This window comes from Moschus berezovskii, chromosome 16 (genome assembly GCF_049115385.1).
Source record: "Moschus berezovskii isolate FMDL1 chromosome 16, NW_MosBer_1.0, whole genome shotgun sequence".
NCBI classification, from domain to species: Eukaryota; Metazoa; Chordata; class Mammalia; order Artiodactyla; family Moschidae; genus Moschus; species Moschus berezovskii.
Window position 1 is genome coordinate 54,244,231 of NC_142475.1, and position 18,293 is coordinate 54,262,523.

The window sequence follows — 18,293 nt, forward strand, 5'->3', positions numbered from 1 at the left end:
TTTGTAAGGCCTCCTCAGATAGCCATTTTGCTTTTGTGCATTTCTTTTTCCTGGGGATGGTCTTGATCCCTGCCTCCTGTACAATGTCACGAATCTCTGTAAGGCACTCTATCCGATCTAGTCCCTTAAATCTATTTGTCACTTCTACTGTATAATCATAAGGGGTTTGATTTAGGTCATACCTGAATGGTTTAGTGGTTTTCCCCACTTTCTTCAATTTAAGTCTGAATTTTGCAATAAGGAGTTCATGATCTGAGCCACAGTCAGCTCCCAGTCTTCTTTTTGCTGACTGTATAGAGCTTCTCCATCTTTGGCTGCAAAGAATATAATCAATCTGATTTCGGTATTGGCCATCTGGTGATGTCCATGTGTAGAGTCTTCTCTTGTGTTGTTGGAAGAGGGTGTTTGCTATGACCAGTGCGTTCTCTTGGCAAAACTCTATTAGCCTTCACCCTGCTTCATTCTGTACTCCAAGGCCAAATTCCAATCCCAGAGAAAGGAAATGCCAAAGAATGCTCAAATTACCACACAATTGCACTCATCTCACACGCTAGTAAAGTCATGCTCAAAATTCTTCAAGCCAGGCTTCAGCAATACGTGAACCTTGAACTTCCAGATGGTCAAGCTGGTTTTAGAAAAGGCAGAGGAACCAGAGATCAAATTGCCAACATCTGCTGAATCATCAAAAAAGCAAGAGAGTTCCAGAAAAATATCCATTTCTGCTTTATTGACTATGCCAAAGCCTTTGACTGTGTGGATCACAATAAACTGTGGAAAATTCTGAAGGAGATGGGAATACCAGACCACCTGACCTGCCTCTTCAGAAACGTGTATGCAGGTCAGGAAGCAACAGTTAGAACTGGACATGGAACAACAGACTGGTTCCAAATAGAAAAAAGAGTATGTCAAGGCTGTATATTGGCATCCTGCTTATTTAACTTCTACGCAGAGTACATAATGAGAAACGCTGGGCTGGAGGAAGCACAAGCTGGAATTAAGATTGCTGGGAGAAATATCAATAACCTCAGATATGCAGATGACACCACCCTTATGGCAGAAAGTGAAGAAAAACTAAAGAGCCTCTTGATGAAAGTGAAAGAGGAGAGTGAAAAAGTTGGCTTAAAGCTCAACATTCAGAAACTTAAGATCATGGCATCTGGTCCCATCACTTCATGCCAAATAGATGGGGAAACAGTGGCTGACTTTATTTTTGGGGGCTCCAGAATCACTGCAGATGGTGACTGCGGCCATGAAATTAAAAGACGCTTGTTCCTTGAAAGAAAATCTATGACCCACCTAGACAGCATATTAAAAAGAAGAGCCATTCCTTTGCCAACAAGGTTTGTCTAGTCAAAGCTGTGGTTTTTCCAGTAGTCATGTATGGATGTGAGAGTTGGACCATAAAGAAAGCTGAGCACTGAAGAATTGAAGCTTTTGAATTGTGGTGTTAGAGAATCGATGCTTTTGAACTGTGGTGTTGGAGAAGACTCTTGAGAGTCCCTTATACTGCAAGGAGATCCAACCAGTCCATTCTAAAGGAGATCAATCCTGGATGTTCATTGGAGAGACTGATGCTGAAGCTGAAACTGCAATACTTTGGCCACCTCATGCGACGAGTTGACTCACTGGAAAAGACTCTGATGCTGGGAAAGGTTGGGGGCGGGAGGAGAAGGGGACGACGGAGAATGAGATGGCTGGATGGCATCACCGACTCTGTGGACAAGAATTTGAGTGTACTCCGGGAGTTGGTGATGGACAGGGAGGCCTGGCGTGCTGTGATTCATGGGGTTGCGGAGAGTCGGACACGACTGAGCGACTGAACTGAACTGAACTGAGAAGACTCTTGAGAGTCCTTTGGACTGCAAGGAGATCCAACCAGTCCATCCTCAAGGAAATCAGTCCTGAATATTCATTGGAAGGACTGATGCTGAAGCTGAAACTCCAATAGTTTGGCCACCTGATGCGAAGAACTGACTCATTTGAAAAGACTGCTGCTGGGAAAGATTGAAGGCAGGAGGAGAATGGGACGAAAGAGGATGAGATGGTTGGGTGGCATCATCAACTCGATGGACATGAGTTTGAGCTAGCTCTGGGGGTTGGTGATGGACAGGGAAGCCTGGCATGCTGTAGTCCGTGGGGTTGCAAAGAGTCGGACACGACTGAGCAACCAAACTGAACTGTTAAAATTAGGAAACAGACTCGTAGGGTGTTGGTTGCGTGAAGTTACAGGGAATACACAGATCCCTGGATGGGTGGATCTGTCCATCTTCACCCAGGTGCTGGGGACCCAGAGGTAAACTAGACTTGATCCCTGCCTTCCAGAACTGCTGGTCCTGTGCAGGTAGAGGAACCCAGGTCGGTCAACAGACCATCCCCACGCAGCCTGGTGTGCTTGCCAGCTGTCCTGGAAGCAGCAGCCAGAGGCAGCCCTGGACCCTGACATCTGTAGCCACCTGTCTCAAAGGAGTGCGCTTGGGATGAAGCACAGCCCACAGCCCCGACAAGGCTCACAGGCCTCCCTGGGGACAGAACCGCTGCAGGATGCTGTGGGTTCATCATGTCTGAATATTGCTCCGTCTGCCTCAGTGGCCCCTTGTGCTTCGTCCCCCTCCGCCCAGGAGTCTGGACTCAAGCATGCCAGGCAGCCAGCCTGTCCTGTGCCCCAGCTCCGGCTGCTCTCACTCTCCCGGGGCTCTTGGGGAGACGTGCCCCAAGTCCTGCAGAATGTCCTCTCATTGAGCTGGTACCTGGAGGCCTTGGTGGGGGTGTCATCAGTTTGTTTATGTCATGAGATTCGTGGGCGAAAGGCTGCACTTGTGTCTTCGGACACACGTGGCTGTGTGTGGCCCAGGCTTCCCTGGCAGCTGAGCTGTGCCCGCTGACCTCCGTCTCCTGTTGAGGCAGCTTAGCGATGGTGCTGGGCTGTGCGTTCTCCCCTACGGCTCATGTCTCCAAACAGCTGTGCCCGGGAAGAGTGCCAGCACTCAGGCTCCCTGACCAGGCCGGGTGTACAGGGCCAGGTTAATCAGACTTTGGTGAGCCCCAGATGCCAGAAACCCAGATATGATCATTGGGTTGGGAGATCCCCCTGGAGAAGGATCTCCAGTATTCTTGCCTGGAGAATCCCATGGGCAGAGGAGCCTGGGGGGCTGCAGTCCCTGGGGTCACACAGAGTTGGACCCGATGGAGTGCTTGTCAAAAGCAGCAGAGGCTGATGAGCTGAGGACCCCTCCCCGAGGCCAAACGGTGGCGAGTGGTCATCTGGTCTGAAGCCTGACTGGCCCGGTGGTGGGTACAGGGAAGCCAAGGGGCTGAGTCATTGTCTCTTTGGCCCCTTTGACAAATATAATTATGTAAATTGATTTAAAAGGGGGGAAAATTTATAAAAGAAGATAAAGCATGTAGAGTATGTGTGTTTTCCTCCCTGGGTACCTTGGGAGAACTTTCTGCCAGTCTCCTTTCTTTCTTAATGACACAGGCTGGGTCTCCTTCCATATGGAGATACACGCACATGTAGGTGGAGCTGCAACAGTCTTTTTAATGGCAGGCAAGATGTATGTAATTTATTTACTGTGTATCTTTTGATGGACCCTCAGCATCTTTTGCTATTATAAACGTTGTTGCAACAAATATCCTTATAAGTATTCTAGTGCTCTCAGGAGTGAGTCAAGCTGGAAATTACTTATTTAAATTTAGCAATCTCTTTAAAAAAAAAACAACCTTATATTTTTATATCATACTTAGAAAGACTTTCCTCATTTAGCTGACATTTTAAAAAAATCTAATACTTCTCATGGACTCAGTTGTTTTAACATTGAAATCTTTTATTTATCTGGAATTTTTTAAGGTGTGAGGAGTGAGGCATGGATCCACCTTTTCTTTTTCTGGAAAACTGGCTAGTTATCCACAAGTTACTTAATAAATTATCTGTCTTCATAAATAAGCAATGCCATTTTCTCGTATGCTTAGGAAAATCTTTGAATTCTCTTCCATTAATCTATCTATCCACTAGCCAGTATCATCCTTGTACGTATATTGTAAGTTTATGGTATACTTTAATGTTGGCTTGGGTAATCCTCTTCAATGTCTTTTTCTTGCATTTGCTCCTTTGTTTATTTAAATATTGTGGTAAGAAAACATGTAATACAAATTTGCCATCCTAACCATGTTTAAGGGTGCAGTTCAGTAGTGTTAACTGTATTTTTGTTATTTTGTTAAAGATCTGTAGAAGTTTTTCGTTTGTAAAATCAAAAATACCCATTGAACATTTTTCATATGTATTTTTCTGACTTCAGTAAGAGCTTGTATAGCTCACTTTTTAAAAGAGAAAATTTCTCTAGGTCTTTAACTGCCTTTTTGAGTTTTTTTCCCCCTATTTTTGCTTCTTTTATATAATTTTGCTTTCTCTTTTTTTTTTCTTGATTGAGCAAGCTATCACATAATCTACTTTCTTCATTAATTACATCCCCTCTCTCTTTTCTAATTCAATAATTTTTCTATCTTTATTAATTTTTTTTCTGCCTGATTTGAGCTTATATTATTTTTCCCTCACTTACTGGGTTGGAAATTTAATTCATTCATTTAAAATTTCCTATTATTAGTATAGTTTTATGGGGCTGTGACTTTTCCTATGATTCCATTTCCCATGATTTCCATTTCTGTTTCCTATAGTATGGCTTTAATGAACTGAACTGAACTGGACCATATTCTGGTATTAAAGTTTCTCATGTTGGATATTTTCAGGCATTCTGTGATTTTAGTTTGTTTCATCTTTATCTCAAGAGTTGTTTAAAACATAGCCTTTCTGTTTTCTCATTTTGTTATGACTTTCTAACGTAACGGCACTGCGATCAGTTTAGAACTATTCTCATCTCTTAGAATTTACTGAGATTTCTTTGTGGATAATTTTTCGTGTATGACTACTCCATGGACATTTAAAAGGAAGGCTTATTCCTTGTTTTAAGTGTATTGAGTTGAAATGTGTCACCCGGCTCTACCTTACCAGTTTGCTTAGGGTTTTAAGACCCTTCCTTGTTTGATCTTGCCTGGAATTTGAGAAGTGAGTTACAGTTGCTGCTAACATGGACTGTCTTCACCCTGGCGGCCTTCTGTCCGTCAGTGTGATACTGTCTGTCCTGTAACACGTGCAGTGTGAAGGCTGATGGGCTTTAGTGCGTGAGCCCTGACTCTTCTCGCTGTGTTGCGCCTTTTGCCATTTAAAGTGCCTTTGTCTGTCTCCTCTAAGGTTTTTGCCCTTTCTTCCGTCTGGTCTGACCCTGTAAGTCCCATCCTTGCTTTCTTTTCATTTGGCTGATGCATCTTTGACTCTTGTTTTGGTTTAAACATTTGACAGTTCTTTTTTCCCCGCCATGTGGTTCTCTTAGATGAAGCGTAGAGCTGAGTTTTGTTTGTGCTCTAACTTCAGTGTCTTTTTGATTAATAAGTGAACTTAGGTCACTTACATTCTTTGATATGGCACATGTGTTTGGTCTTAACTGTCATAGATTCTGTTATGCTTTTTTAAAAATAGTTTCTTATCTTGACTTTTGTGATCTGTGTCTTCTTGGTTCTGTTTTGTGTGATTTTATTTTTTTCTTCCTCTCCAAGCTCTTCTCTTATTTCCCCATTCCCCCATCACCTTCTAAGGCCATGCCTGTCTTATTTTCCTGCACAATCCTTATTATTCTCTGAAAGCTCATTACCAATGCAGGGTGTTTGTTTTTTATTTCCCCTTATTTGTCTCTCCACCCCTGCTGGAGTATAAGTTCCACAGAGAGAGAATCTGGTCTTTGCCGTACTCTCAGAACCTGTTACTGGGACATTTCAGTAACAGCTGAACATATCAGCTGGATAAATATTTGCTGAAGGAATTAATCCGTAACCTTCACAGTCCATCTCAGAAGCAGATAGTGTTATTTTTGTGCTTTATGGGGACGGAAATGCAAAGCATCCGCGGGGTCATTCAGCCAGTGAGGGACAGAGTGGAGACTGGAGCCCAGTTGCTGTGACTCCAGAGTCCATGATTTCCCCATTTTTGTGCCTCCCGCAATCATGATGAGCTGGCAACCTACCGCTGAATTTCACGCCTAGGTCTACTGACTTCTAACCAGAATTTCCATAGGCTTTTAGAAGTAAAAGTAAGGAAAAAGAAAAAAAGGAGGAAGCAATTCTGTTATTTTTGGCAGACCTGCAGAAAAGTTGCAAGCACAGTGGTTGGAATTGTTTTCTGAGCTACTTTAGAGTCAGTGGCTGGCTTGGTGCATCATCATCCCAAACTCTGCATTTCCCACAAACGAGGAGTGTCCTTTGTTCCTAAAGGCTCTGAGTGGTGCTCAGAGCCACTGCTGCCTTCAGTCAGCTTGTCTCTAGTCTCTATCGGTCTGGGACAATTCCTCAGTCTTTGACTTTTTTTTTTTTTTAAACCTTGATGCTTCCATATCTTACCAACCAGCCATTTGTGGAATGCCCTCAGCCTGGGTTTGTGTGATGTGTCCTTGTCATTAGAATCAGTGCCCGTGTCCCTGGCAGGAGCCACACCTCTCAGATGGCCCGTGAGCTCCATTTGTTCCATGGAGACAAAGGTGTTGGCCACCTTGCTCTGCTGACAGGGCGCTGCCCGCCGGTGTTCCCTCCTGTCAGGCTCCTTCATAGTCACTAAGCACTCTGTGGGAAGGTGCTCTGAGACTTTGTAAACACCAACTACTCATCATACTTTTCTTTGTCCCTTTACTCTGCGTGGAGTCGCCCTCTCCTACTTTACTCAGTGGATTAAGCGTGGTACCATCATTGTTCATTCTGACGCCCCGTGGGCGCCCTGTCAGGCTGACTTCCGTGCCTGTCGACACGTCTCCATCATCCTCTGAACATGCCCTTGCTTCCTGGCACCAGGGGTCCCAGGTTCACCGTCGGGTACCGCTCTGACAGCATCCATTTTCCCAAGAGGTCTCGGTTCCCTTGAGTGAAGACCTGTGTTTGGAAACCGAGACGCAGACAGGAGGATGGTTGTCCCTCCTGGGGAGTTGCTACTCTGCAGCCTTCTTGGGGGACAGAGCCAGGGGCTACACGTGGACACACAAGGACAGACTTGCCCACGCACACTCAGCATCTCCTGTCCATACTGACGGCCACCAGTTCACTCTGATACCTCTCATCCAGCCCAGCACAGTAAGGCTCCTTCAGGTTTGTCCCCTGTCCTTGCTTCCTTGGCGATGAGCAGTTGGCTTCCGTTCTCTCTCACGGAAATGCCAATCCACCAGTGCCCCCGCTGTAACCAGTTTCCCACCTCCGCCCCAGCCCTGCCCCACTCTCAGCATCTCAACCTCTTGAGGCTGCATGGGTGGATCCCAATGGGGTGCAGATGCCCTCCACGCCCTCCTGGTCTGCCATTTCCCCATGCCCTGCCCCCCTCCCTGCTCCCCACGCCACCCTTCCCCCACCCCGCGGGGGGGGTCTCAGCTAGCAGTTTCCCCACATCCTGGCTCCATCTCTTGCCTCCGGCCCAGCCTCCTCCCTTGCCCTCCCCATGCCCTTTTGCTCCTCCTCCAGTCATTGCCTTCTGTGCTGCTGCCCAAGGTGTCCTAATAGCAGTGGCCTCCCTGCCTCAGGTTGTCCTGCCAGCCCGTCACCAGGGACAGGGCCGGAAGGCCAGCGTTTGGGTTGCAGACTCCTCCAGCACTCACGTGGCTTCCTTGTATCGTGCAGAGCACCTTGAAGGCTGCTTCCCATCCAGAGGGGCTGTTGCATCCACTCCCCCGGTGGCCCATCCGAGCAGTCTTGCCTGCCTTTCCCCTCCAAGGCCCAGGTCCCCTGTGGACCTGCCCCCGCGTGGCCTGGCCCCGTCGCCTCCCCTGCACCGGCTGTCCTCGGCATAGTTGCACAAGCGCCGGCCCGTGTGGGTGGCCCATGTGGGTGCCCCGTGCTATATGCGTTGGCCAGCTCTGCGCCCTCGAGCCGGTGGTGCCTTCCTATTCTTCTTAAGTTGCCCCTGTCTCGCCATCTGAGGTGGAAGCCCTTTGAGTACAGCCACAGGATCCGCTTCTCTTATTTCCCCCGCTTCACTTGAGAAGACGCTGAAGAGTGTATTTGCCTGGTTTTCAGTTTACAAGGTGCTCACAGGTCCATGTGGCCTTGGAGCCTGGAAGAGGCCCTGTCGGGGAGATGGCCCGGTCGTCCTGGCTCAGAGGACAGCCAGGGGCATGCAGCCAGACAGCGGCCTTGCCCGAGGTCTCCCTCCCAGGACATCAAGTCTAGGCCTCTGACTCCCTCTGTGCTGCTGCCCTGAGACCTGGAACCCAGGTGTCAGGCCAGTGACAGACTCTTCCGGGACAGTGAGGAGGGGCACCTGCCAGGATCTGGGTGTGGGGCGGGGAGGGGGCGCCCAGTTCCCCTCCAGAAGAGCAGGCGCTGGTCAGGAGGCTTGAGCCGTCTTCTCGCACAGCCAGGGAGGGATTGGGGGGTGAGCAAGGGGAGACCAGGGGTGTCCGCCTCTCCTCGGCCTTGGTTCCAGCTCACTCACCTCCACTTCTGTGTGGACTTGGGAGGCAGCTGCCCTGGGCTGGAGTCCTGGCTTCGTGACCCCAGTGACTGTCTTGACCTAAGACCTGGGAGATGGCTGTGCGGATCAGCAGCCAACCGATAAGCGTGAGCCTGCTGTCCTCCCTTGGCTCCATAAGGCGTCTCTTAGGGCACTTAGGCCTGCCCCTGAGTAGTTAAAATTCCAGCCCTGTGCCCCTGCCCTGCCCAGACTGCCTGGGCAGATGGGTGACCCAGGCGGGACCTGCTTTTGAATCCCCAGTGGCAGGCAGTGCCCACCCCTAGGCCCTCGATGCCTGAGTCCTGGCCGGGAACCACTGGGCTTTCTGGCCATCCCGGGTCGTGTCGCCATTGCCCCAAATCCCAGCTTCTATTTCCAGCCCTCCGCGGGGAGAAGGCTGCTCACTGCCTGCGCCGGCAGGCCCTCCATGTCTCACCAGTGGGTGCTTATTTTTAGCTGCAGCATTCAGACCAAGGCTGCCAGTGAGACAGTGCGTGCGGGGTGCATGTGGTGGTAGTGGCGGAGGGGGTGCCTCCGCCTTCCCCATGTGGACAAGTCTGCCATCTCAGCCTTTCTCAAGCGCTAAAGCATCTTTTCTAGACGTGCCAGTGGAGGCCCAGTCAGTGTGGGCCTCCTGCCAGAGGCTTGGGTGAGGGAGCAGCAGGGTGCCCGAGTGGGGAGCTGGTGCCTGGTCCTGCCCACGGGCACAGGAGCTCAGCCGCCTCCCTACCACCAGAGGGAAGGGCCTCACTGGCCATCTGGCCCCACCTGGGGGCCTGGCTCCAGGCATCCGAGGGCAGCGGCCCAGAGGCTGCTGGGGTGGCTGAAGGGGAACCTGGTCAGTTACAGCGCAGCCAACACCCGGGGACTGTGCCGGGTTCTTGCAGGGGGGGTCATCTGCAGAGGGAAGCACCCCCCACCCCTGCAGGGGACTGCAGGGGAGCTGCTCCTGGTCGCACTGGGGAGTGGCAGGGCCAGGCTCTGGTCTTGTTTTCCCCAGCCTGGCGGGGACCTCCGTCTGAGGCCCACCCTCGCTGGCTGCACCGGAAGCTGGGCCGTGGCTCGGTGACCCCTCATCCGTCCACTCACCCTGCATCGTTCATTTCTTCACAGGGAGCCGTGTCCTCGGCAAGCTGGTTGGCACTCCAGGTGCTGAGCCGAGCCCCGGGCTCTGCAGGAGCCGAAAGGGGCCTTGGGAAGCATCTCATGTATTTGTTCTCCTGCTTGGCATTAAGTTTAACCAATTCCTGTTGGCTTTTTCTCGTGGAGAAGATGAGTCAGATGACCTTCCATCCAAATTTTTGGAAGTGTCCCCTGAGATAAAGGCCCGGGCCTCGGGTGGGGTTTCTGGTTTCCCGATCAGAGGAGGGGCCCTGGGGCTGTGCCGCCAGCTTCCGTGCCGGGAGGTGGGGGCGGACCCCTGGCAGCCTGCCCCTGCTCAGTGGTGTCTCAGCCTAGACCAGACAGACTTAGGCCTGCTAAGCACAAGGCCCAGCAGGAGGAAAGGGCCACTGCGTGCACGTTTGCGTCTCAGGAGGCCTGAGGGACGTGGTGGGACTGTGCAGAGCTTGGGCCTTCCTGATGCGGGGGTGGCCAGGAGGCAGGGGTGGGAGGGAGCAGGCACTGGCTTTCCCCTTGCCCTTGAGACCTGGCCTTTGGGGTGCGCTTAGGGGCATAGGCGTCTCCGTTTGGTGGCTGGGGAGACGGCTTACAGTTGTGACTACTCACCCAAGATCGAGCATCCGGAGGTTGGGCTGGGTCAGGGCCCCGGGCTCGCCATCCCAGAGCTCCTCGTACCCCGGCGATCAGCCAGCAGAGAGGAAGGTGTGCCTTTTCCTGGTGCAGGTACAGCTGGGTGCCCCACACCGATGGCCTCCACGGCCTCGCCTGGAACTGCCCTCTGGCCCCTGTGAACAGCTGAGCAGATGGGTCCCGACAGGAGGGCGGCCTGACTGGGCCTCCGTCATGTCACTCAGGGTGGCAGTGTCCGAGCCAGGCCCCTGCAGCCCAGGCTGGGAGGGGCCTGTGTCTGGGCGCAGAAGCTCTGGCTTCAGTCGTGGGCCCGAGTGGCCGTGGAGTGGTGATTCTACCCGAGTGCTCACTCCCTCCTCCCCCGACAGTCCTTCCCACGGGCGGATGGTAGGTGGAGCAACGGACCGTGTGCACGGCTGTGGCCACGGAGATGCCCTTAGGGGAGAGATCGTGGGAGCGTGGGTGCGGGCGGGGCCCCTGCCTCGGGGTCCCGTGTTCGCAGAGCTAGAGCCGGTCTTCCTCTTGTGGTCGGTCCCTCTCGCTCAGCCTCCACCAGACAGGGCTGCTGGCTCCGCTCGACTTTACCCTCCGTTTCTGTGTCTCACCCACGTTATTGGAAATGTGCTAAATAAGCACAGAGCAGATGCTTAAGGGAGAGTGTTTGAAATTAAGCTGTTTAATTTCTTAGGAAGGAAAGGAGGTCTGGAAGCAAATGTGGGTCAGCTCAAGCTGCAATGCTGAGAGGTTTGGGGTGGGGAATAACTCCTTCCCATTTGAGGGATGGACAAAGGAAGCCATCCTTTAAAAGGCGCTGGCTTCAGGGCCACTTTGAAGCCAGACCTTGAGCCTGACAAGGCAGCTTCAAAGACTCCGCTGCTGACCTTTTCCAGGCAGCTCCTGACAACATCATTCTCCCCGAGGCCTTGGCCAGTGCTTCGTCACCGGACGGTTGATCGAGTCCAGCAGCTGGAAAAAACCAGCCGAGCGACCTTCGCTCTCGGAGATGTCAGTTTTCTCAGCGGGTCAGCCCCGTGGCTTGAAACGCCTTTCCCCAGCCTCCCTTGGCGGTGGGAGATGTTCAGATCCTTGTGCAACAGAAAAATGCAGGACAGCGCGCCGTCTGCCGGAACCACAGCAGAAGCCACGTGCCGGGGTCTTCCTCCTGGGGTCCGAGGCGTCTCCTCGCAGAATTGAAGGCTCTGGGTCTAAATGGACCATGGTCCTGGTTTGTGGGGCTGAGCGGGGAGGTTAATGGACACAGTGTGTCCCCGGCATCTGTCTAGCCGGGGTGCATGGTGCATGTTACCTTCTCAGCAGTAGGAGCTGATCAGACTCACGGATTGGCTGAGCTTGGCCATCGTGTCGTGGGCTCCTGGAGCCTCTGTGTTCCCCTGTGCAGGCAGCTGACCGCTTCCTGTAGGCGTTTCACCCCGTCCACCCAAAGTGCACTGTTTCTAGCGGAAGACCCCCGGTTTCTCAAGGGTGGGACAAAGCATCATAACAAGGCACCCTAGGGCAGGACGGCAAGGCAGGCATGATCACTGTGCCTTGTCACAGAAGGGACCCGGGCCAGAGACTTGGAGCACTGGCCACAATCCCCCTGCCTGCAGGTTCCACAGTTTGTCCCCCATCTAGTTTGGATGGGCAGCAGCAGCCACTCCGGGCACGTGTGGAAACCTGCTCCTCCTGACGGCGTATGTGGCCCTGATGGAATGTCCAGGAGTTCAGCCGTGGGAAGGTGCCAGTGAGCCACTTCCTGCCAGCCTGCGAGATGCCCGCTGGGCTGGGCTGGGATCTGCAGGCTGCGTTATCTGCTTATTTCAGGCTTGTCAAGAAGCAGCTGTGTTCAGGGGCCTGGTGGAGCCAGGAACTCTCGGCTCTGCCAGAGGCCACCCGTGGGCGGAGGGACGGGACCAGTCAGCACCTGCTTCCTAGTCACACACTATGAACCCCACTCAGGGCCTGGAACAGGGGTCCAGGAGGCTGGGCTGGTAGGAGATGCTGAGGGCGGTGTGGCCTGGCCTGGTGGAAGGACCTGGGCCTTGGGTGTCCTGAGTCTGGGTCCTGGCTTATCTGAGGACCTTGAGCGTGTCGTGAGGACTGTTGGAACCACCCTGTGCTCGGGGCTCGGGACACGGCATCAGTGAGGCTCAGAGCCTGGTTTCAGGGAGCACCTACCACCACCTACCCCGCCCCACCATCACTCATGCCCCTCAAAGGCGTGGCAGCACCAAGGCGGTGCAGGCAGTCAGGGAGCAGGGTGGGCAGGCAGTAGTGGCTGGGTTTCCTGGGGAGGGGCTGGAGAAGGTGGGGGCAGTGCGGGCCTGTGGATACTGTGTGTCAGGGTGGGGCTCTCCATGGGGCCGAGTGCCTGGAGCCCAGGCAGTGAGGGGCGGCTGAGATGGGCGAGCACCAGCTCCTGTGGCCTTGGCAGGGGGGCGGGGCTAATTGTTATCCTTTTCCAAGCTTGGCTAAGTCCCCAGTCCAGCAGGTGATGAGGCATCTAGAGGGTCCAGATGCATGCATTTTGTAGCAGGAAGACACGGAGGCCCCACCTGTGGCCTGTTTCCTTTGTGAGACAGGAGGGGAGATCGGGTCACGGGACTGGGGGCACCGTGGATGCTGGAGGGCTGAGGCATAGGGAAGCGTCTAGCTGCGGTTCAGTGCACGGAAGGAGCTTGGCCGCAGCCAGAGCTCATTAGATACGTGCTGAGTTAGTGCAGGAGGAGGCGGGGAGGGATGTGGGCAACAAAGGGGCAGATTCCGTTCCCAGATGTTGGTAGGTGCCCCGCCCGACAGACGGACGGAAGCTTCTCTGTCCGTCCACCCAAGCTGCCGGAGAGCGGGCAGGGCCCGGAGGGACCGGGAGCAGGTGGAGCCCGGAGCAGAGGATCGTTCCTGGACTGTGTTTCTGGCAGGGGTGGGGGAGGGCACTGTGACCCTTTCCCAATTCTATTCTCCCCCTCCCCACCACCACCAACCTGAAACCAGGGGGAGGACAAGGATGGGTCACGTGGCCTTGTCGGGGTACTCACAGTTGGGCAGGCCTGGGTGATGGCTGGGAGTGAGACCGCCCTTGGTTGTCTCCTTCTCAGACACAGAAGCTGCCAGGCCTCCATTAGGAGGAAGTGTGCATTTGCCCTGCTTTCCGAAGCTGTGGCGCATGGTCAGCCACACGCCTTTTCTATTTCTGGAAGCATGAACTTTATTATGTAGAAACCCAGCCTTGCTGAGTAAGCACCAGAAAGCCCCAAGTTCACTAGATGTCTCTGCGGGTCACGGGGCGGGCGAGCAACGCAGGCGGCTGCTCCTGAGATGAACGCGCGGGACGGGGCGCCACGCCGGGGAGGGGGCAGTTGCAGGCCCCTGTGAGCCCTGAGCTGGGGCATGAGGCTCAGACCACACAACCGCCTGGGCCTCTGGGGCTTGGGTTCAAATCAATGTCCCCCTTGAGCGGTGGCTTGGGCCAGTGCTTGGGGGACGGGGCAGGGGGCCCCGAAGTTCTCACGGGGTGCTGAGAACAGGGAGCCGCACCTTGCCTGATGAGAGAGGAGGCTGAAAGTAGCCATGGGATTGCAACGTGCAAAGCAGGGGGAGAGGTTTCTGGAAGGAGACAGTGGGGTGAGCAGGGCCAAGGGGCGGGGCCTGCGAGGTGCTGACCCGAGTCCAAGACCCCAACGACCACCCCATGCCTTCTCCGACCCCGGCCACCACCCCCCACGCCTTCCCTCCTGCGGACAGCGCCCGCGTCTTCTGCTGTCCTGTGAGGACGCAGTGCAGTCACCGCCTCCCGTCAGAGCACCCTCGCGCCGGGTTCCGGAGCACCCCGCTGCCCCGCTTCCCCTCAGAGACATGCACCCCCTGGAGAGCAGAGGGTGGCGGAGGCTCGTCTGTGTCCCCACACCGGGCACAGCGCCGGAGCTGTGAAGGGCGCCCGGAGACCACCTGAACGGAAGATGGGGGCGTCTGAAGGGACGGACGTGCGCGTGTGGGCGTGGCCGCGCGTCCCCTGCCGCCCCGGTCCTGCCGGTCCCCGCCTCGGCCTCCTCCCCCTCCCTGTCGGTCCTTTGGGCTGGTGCCGGCTTGTGACTCGGGGAGAAACTGCTTCTGAAAGCAAGCCTGTCCCATTTACAAGTGGAGCCAGTGCTCAGACAGTTAGTGCCGTTGCCCTTGAGCAAAGGTGGTGAGTCGTTTGCTTGCCCGCCCCCTGCCCCCCTCCCCCAGTCTGGTGCCTTTGCTGTTGGCCTGCGTTCCAGGTGAGCCTGGGGAGGGCCGGTGGTGTCTGCACAGCATCTCCTGCCAGTGCTCAGGCGCCTCCTGGTCGGGGGCAGCGGGAGGCAGCGCCCACGGCCCTCTGCGGTCATCTCTGAGGGCGCCGGTGTCTCCAGGACCCTGGCCCTGGGAGAGCTGGTGCTGGTCCTGGGGCGTCCCAGCGGAGGTGGGGGTTGGAGGAGGCATGTTGAGACAAGGTACCAGGCACACAGCTGCCCACAGGAGAGACGCCCAGCCCGATTTGCAGCCCTGCCCATTGTCCGCACCCCTTCCCATGGGCTCCCCTCAAAAGCCCCGGGTTGTCGTGATGGGAGCGTGTGGTGGAGAGGGCTCCCAGAGTGAGGGGGCGCATCAGACCGAGAAGGGGAGGGGCCTGCACCGGGCTGTCACTCCTCCAACAGGGCCTTGTTTCATCTTGGTGTGTCCCAGGGAGGTGGGGAGAGCAGTCCACTCTGCAAGTGGAAGGACTGAGGGACAGGGACTCGGGGAGCCGGGGTCAAGGTCAGAGGCGTGTCTGGGCTCCCGCTGAGCACACGGCCTCCCAGTCCTCTGGTGTAGGAGGCCGCGCTGCCAGCGCCTGGCGACGGGCCGGGGATACTGGGTGGTCACCTCAGGGACTTGCCCGTCTCCCAGGCTGTGGAAACCGTGCATTGAGAGTGGCCCCAAAGCACAGGGTCAGGCTGCCTTCAGGGAGGAGACTGCTCTTTTCCAGGCAGCTTCCCAATGCCCCACACCTGATGGAGCTTCTTGGGTCCAGGCCCCAGGCTGGCCACTTGAGACTCATCAGAAGAGCTTATAGGAGGGGATCCCTGACCCTTGTCGCATAAGCATCCTTACGTAGAGGCTCAGGAGTGGGGCCCAAATCCGCACATTTAACAGGCAGCCAACACAACGATTCCCAGGAGCCAAGCCCCTTCTGTCTTGGGTCTCCATGCGACCTGTGGCTTTGGGGATGCCACTGCTACGTGAAACTGCTGAATCCAAAGCTCAGGGAAGTGACGTGACTTGGTGAGGTGCTGGAGTTGGGATGCAGGTGCCATCGGAGCCCAAGAGCCGAGCGCTGGGCCCCCTGCGACCCGTAGGGCTGTGTGGTCACAGCCTGAGGTTCTCAGCAGGAGACCGGAAGGCCTGGAGGAGAGCCAGTACTGACTGACCTCAGCGTCCCGGTTCAGGCCCTTTGGGCCTGATTATTTATCGGCCCTTCTATCTGCGGCCCAGCTCCTGGTTACAGGGTCACTGGGTAGGCCCAGTCGTCTTCCTGGTGTGTTTGTGGAGAAGGCAGTCTCCTGCCTCTCAGAGACGTGAACAAATACTGGTTTAATAATTGACGCTCCCATCTCAGGAGCACCGAGCCAGCTGCATCTGCAGGGGATTGATCGCCCCACAGGAAGAGCGGACATCCCACCCAGAGCCCGGGGGCCCTGCTGGCTCTGGCTTCAGGCTGGCAGGAGGGGGCCAGGTTGGTGTGACTTACGGGGCGGGGGTGCCAGTGTGTCCTTGGTGCCCACTCAGTTCCCACTCTGTGGGGCTTGATCTAGACCCAGCCCCACCAGCGAGTGTTCTTAGGGGTCTGAGCAGGGGAGGATGGAGGGAGGAGGTTGTCAGAGCCGCCCTGCTCCCACCTGACCGTGTGCCGCCCCGAGCCAAGCCCTCCTTGTGAAGGAGCTGCCGCCTTCACTGCAACTCTCATCCTGCCAGGGCTCGGAGAGGTCACGCTCCCTCCCCAGAGCCGCTCGGCTTTGTTTGATTCCGGGTGCCTGACTGGACCGCCCTTTACCAGGGGCATCCTGGACACCAGAAACCGTGCCCGGGGCTCCCACACGTCCTCCCACCCACCCCAGCAGCGAGGGAGACCCTTTGTGAGCAGCCCCTCCCAGGTACAGGGCGCAGGCCAGGCTGCGGAGGGCGGAATCAGCCCCCAGACGGCGTGGGACCCCAGCCAGGCCTGCACACTGAGCTTTTAGCGCCTTTCCAGCACTAGAAGCGTCATGAATGGTGGCATCTGCGACCTGAGGCTCCAGGGAGCAGAGCCGGCCCTTTGAGCCTGACTCAGAGAGAACGAGATGATTTTGGTTCTTGATGTTCCACAGCCGTCAGGGGAGTGGAGAGATTTTTCACGTGTTGGAAGAGCTCAGCCAACAGAGACTTCTGAGCACAGTGAGCCTCACAAAACACTCCGAGGATCTTACAAGCTGTGAGAGAGCAATGCGTCTCCTTCCCCAGAATGCTCGAAGACACAGCACGGCCAGATGGGTGTGTTTTCCTGGTTTTCTTGTTTTAACTGCAGTGAGACCATTTGCTCTGAGAATTAAAAGTAACACAAATATTAAACAAAACCCCAAATAACATTTACATATTTTGCGTATTCATTGTGTAAGTTATATGTAATCAGTCTATGTGATGTTTAGCTATAATTGCAATAATTAGATGCCATATGCAATATTAAACTATTAAACATCCCCGTATTTATTTTGAAGTAGAAATAACAAAACCAGAGCGAGACCCCCATGCCTCCCGTTTGAGGTTACCCCTGTGCTCCCTAACCACGGGGGGAGCCTGTCCCCAGGCTCTGCCCCAGGTTCCCAGTCAGCGCGGGGCCTGCCCACCCTCCACCTTTGGCTTTCCTCCAGGTCTGCTCCTCCCCCAACCCCCCAGGCTGGCCCTGCCCTCTCCTGGCCCTGACCATTGCTGACCCAGAAGGAAACAGACACAGCCTCGTGGCTTTAGAGCTGCCTCGCACCCCCAGGGACACAGTGTCTGGAGCCCTGTTCGCTTGCTCACGGTTCGTTCATCTGTTTGCTTGCTCCTTGATTCAGCAGGCATCTCGTAAACCCCTGCCTTGTGCTCGGCATAAACCAGGGTCTGGCCCTCTTGTTCCATCTCTCCCAGTGGCGAGGCAGACGGACACCTGAGTCCCTGATTCCCTGCCCCATGGGGGATACCAGGAGGGAACTTTACCGGGGTGCCTCCCTTGCTCTTCGGGGAGGAGATCTGGAAGGTGCTTCTGAGCAACTGTGTGCTGATCCCTGGACCGCCCCCTGCTGGTCACCCTACCGGGACCCGGGCTGCCCATGGGAGACCACGTTCCTGTCTCCGGGAAGGGCCCCTGCACACCCGTGTTCCCACTTAGGGGGTGCCATTGGCGGGTGCTGAGCCCGGGGCTCACTGACCACACAGGCTGTGACCAGCAGGCCTTCCCAGGATTGAGGTGGCACCTCAAGGTGCTGACGGGACGGATTGTCAGCTCAGGACGGTCCACAACAACCTAGCGGGTGGGAGGGAGTGTCAAGACGGAGGGGACATATGTATACTTGCTGCTGATTCACGTGGACACACGACAGAAACCGACACGATATTGCACAGCAATTATCCTCCAGTTAAAAAGAAATTTTAAAAAAGAACCGTCCACAAGATGCCTAGATCAGAACCATTCCCGGGAAAGAAGGTGCACAGAATGCTTTGGAGCTAAGAACATGTGTGGCCTGTTGAGCAGCTGGCACGGATGCTTGGCAGGTGGGAGTGGGCAGGGGTCTGCGGACAGCCGTGTCTCTGCCACCTCCGAGGGGCCCCTCCACACCGCTGGGTCCACCTGCATTTTGAAGGATTGTGGCCCAGCCTGTTCAGTGAAGGGTGATGAACTCATCTTCTTGTCTCATTAATCAAAACCACAGACCTGCCAGCCAGAGCCGCTGCCAGCGTGCGGTAACTGGTGACACCGTGCAGAGCCATGTGCGCT

General features: G+C 55.1%; 1 protein-coding gene across 4 annotated transcripts in view; it reads left to right on the forward strand.

Annotated features, from left to right (window-relative positions):
* Positions 1 to 18,293, forward strand: part of TRAPPC9 (trafficking protein particle complex subunit 9) — a 415,657-nt gene that overhangs the window by 321,266 nt on the left and 76,098 nt on the right. Inside the window, exon 22 of one of the 4 annotated variants that reach the window (XM_088844845.1) lies at positions 16,648 to 17,204. The exons of the other annotated variants lie outside the window; for them this stretch is intronic. Within the exon in view, the coding sequence (XP_088700971.1) occupies positions 16,648 to 16,709 (62 nt within the window). The 3' untranslated portion in view covers positions 16,710 to 17,204. Of the gene's footprint in view, positions 1 to 16,647; positions 17,205 to 18,293 lie in introns of those variants that run through there. 4 annotated transcript variants of the gene reach the window in all.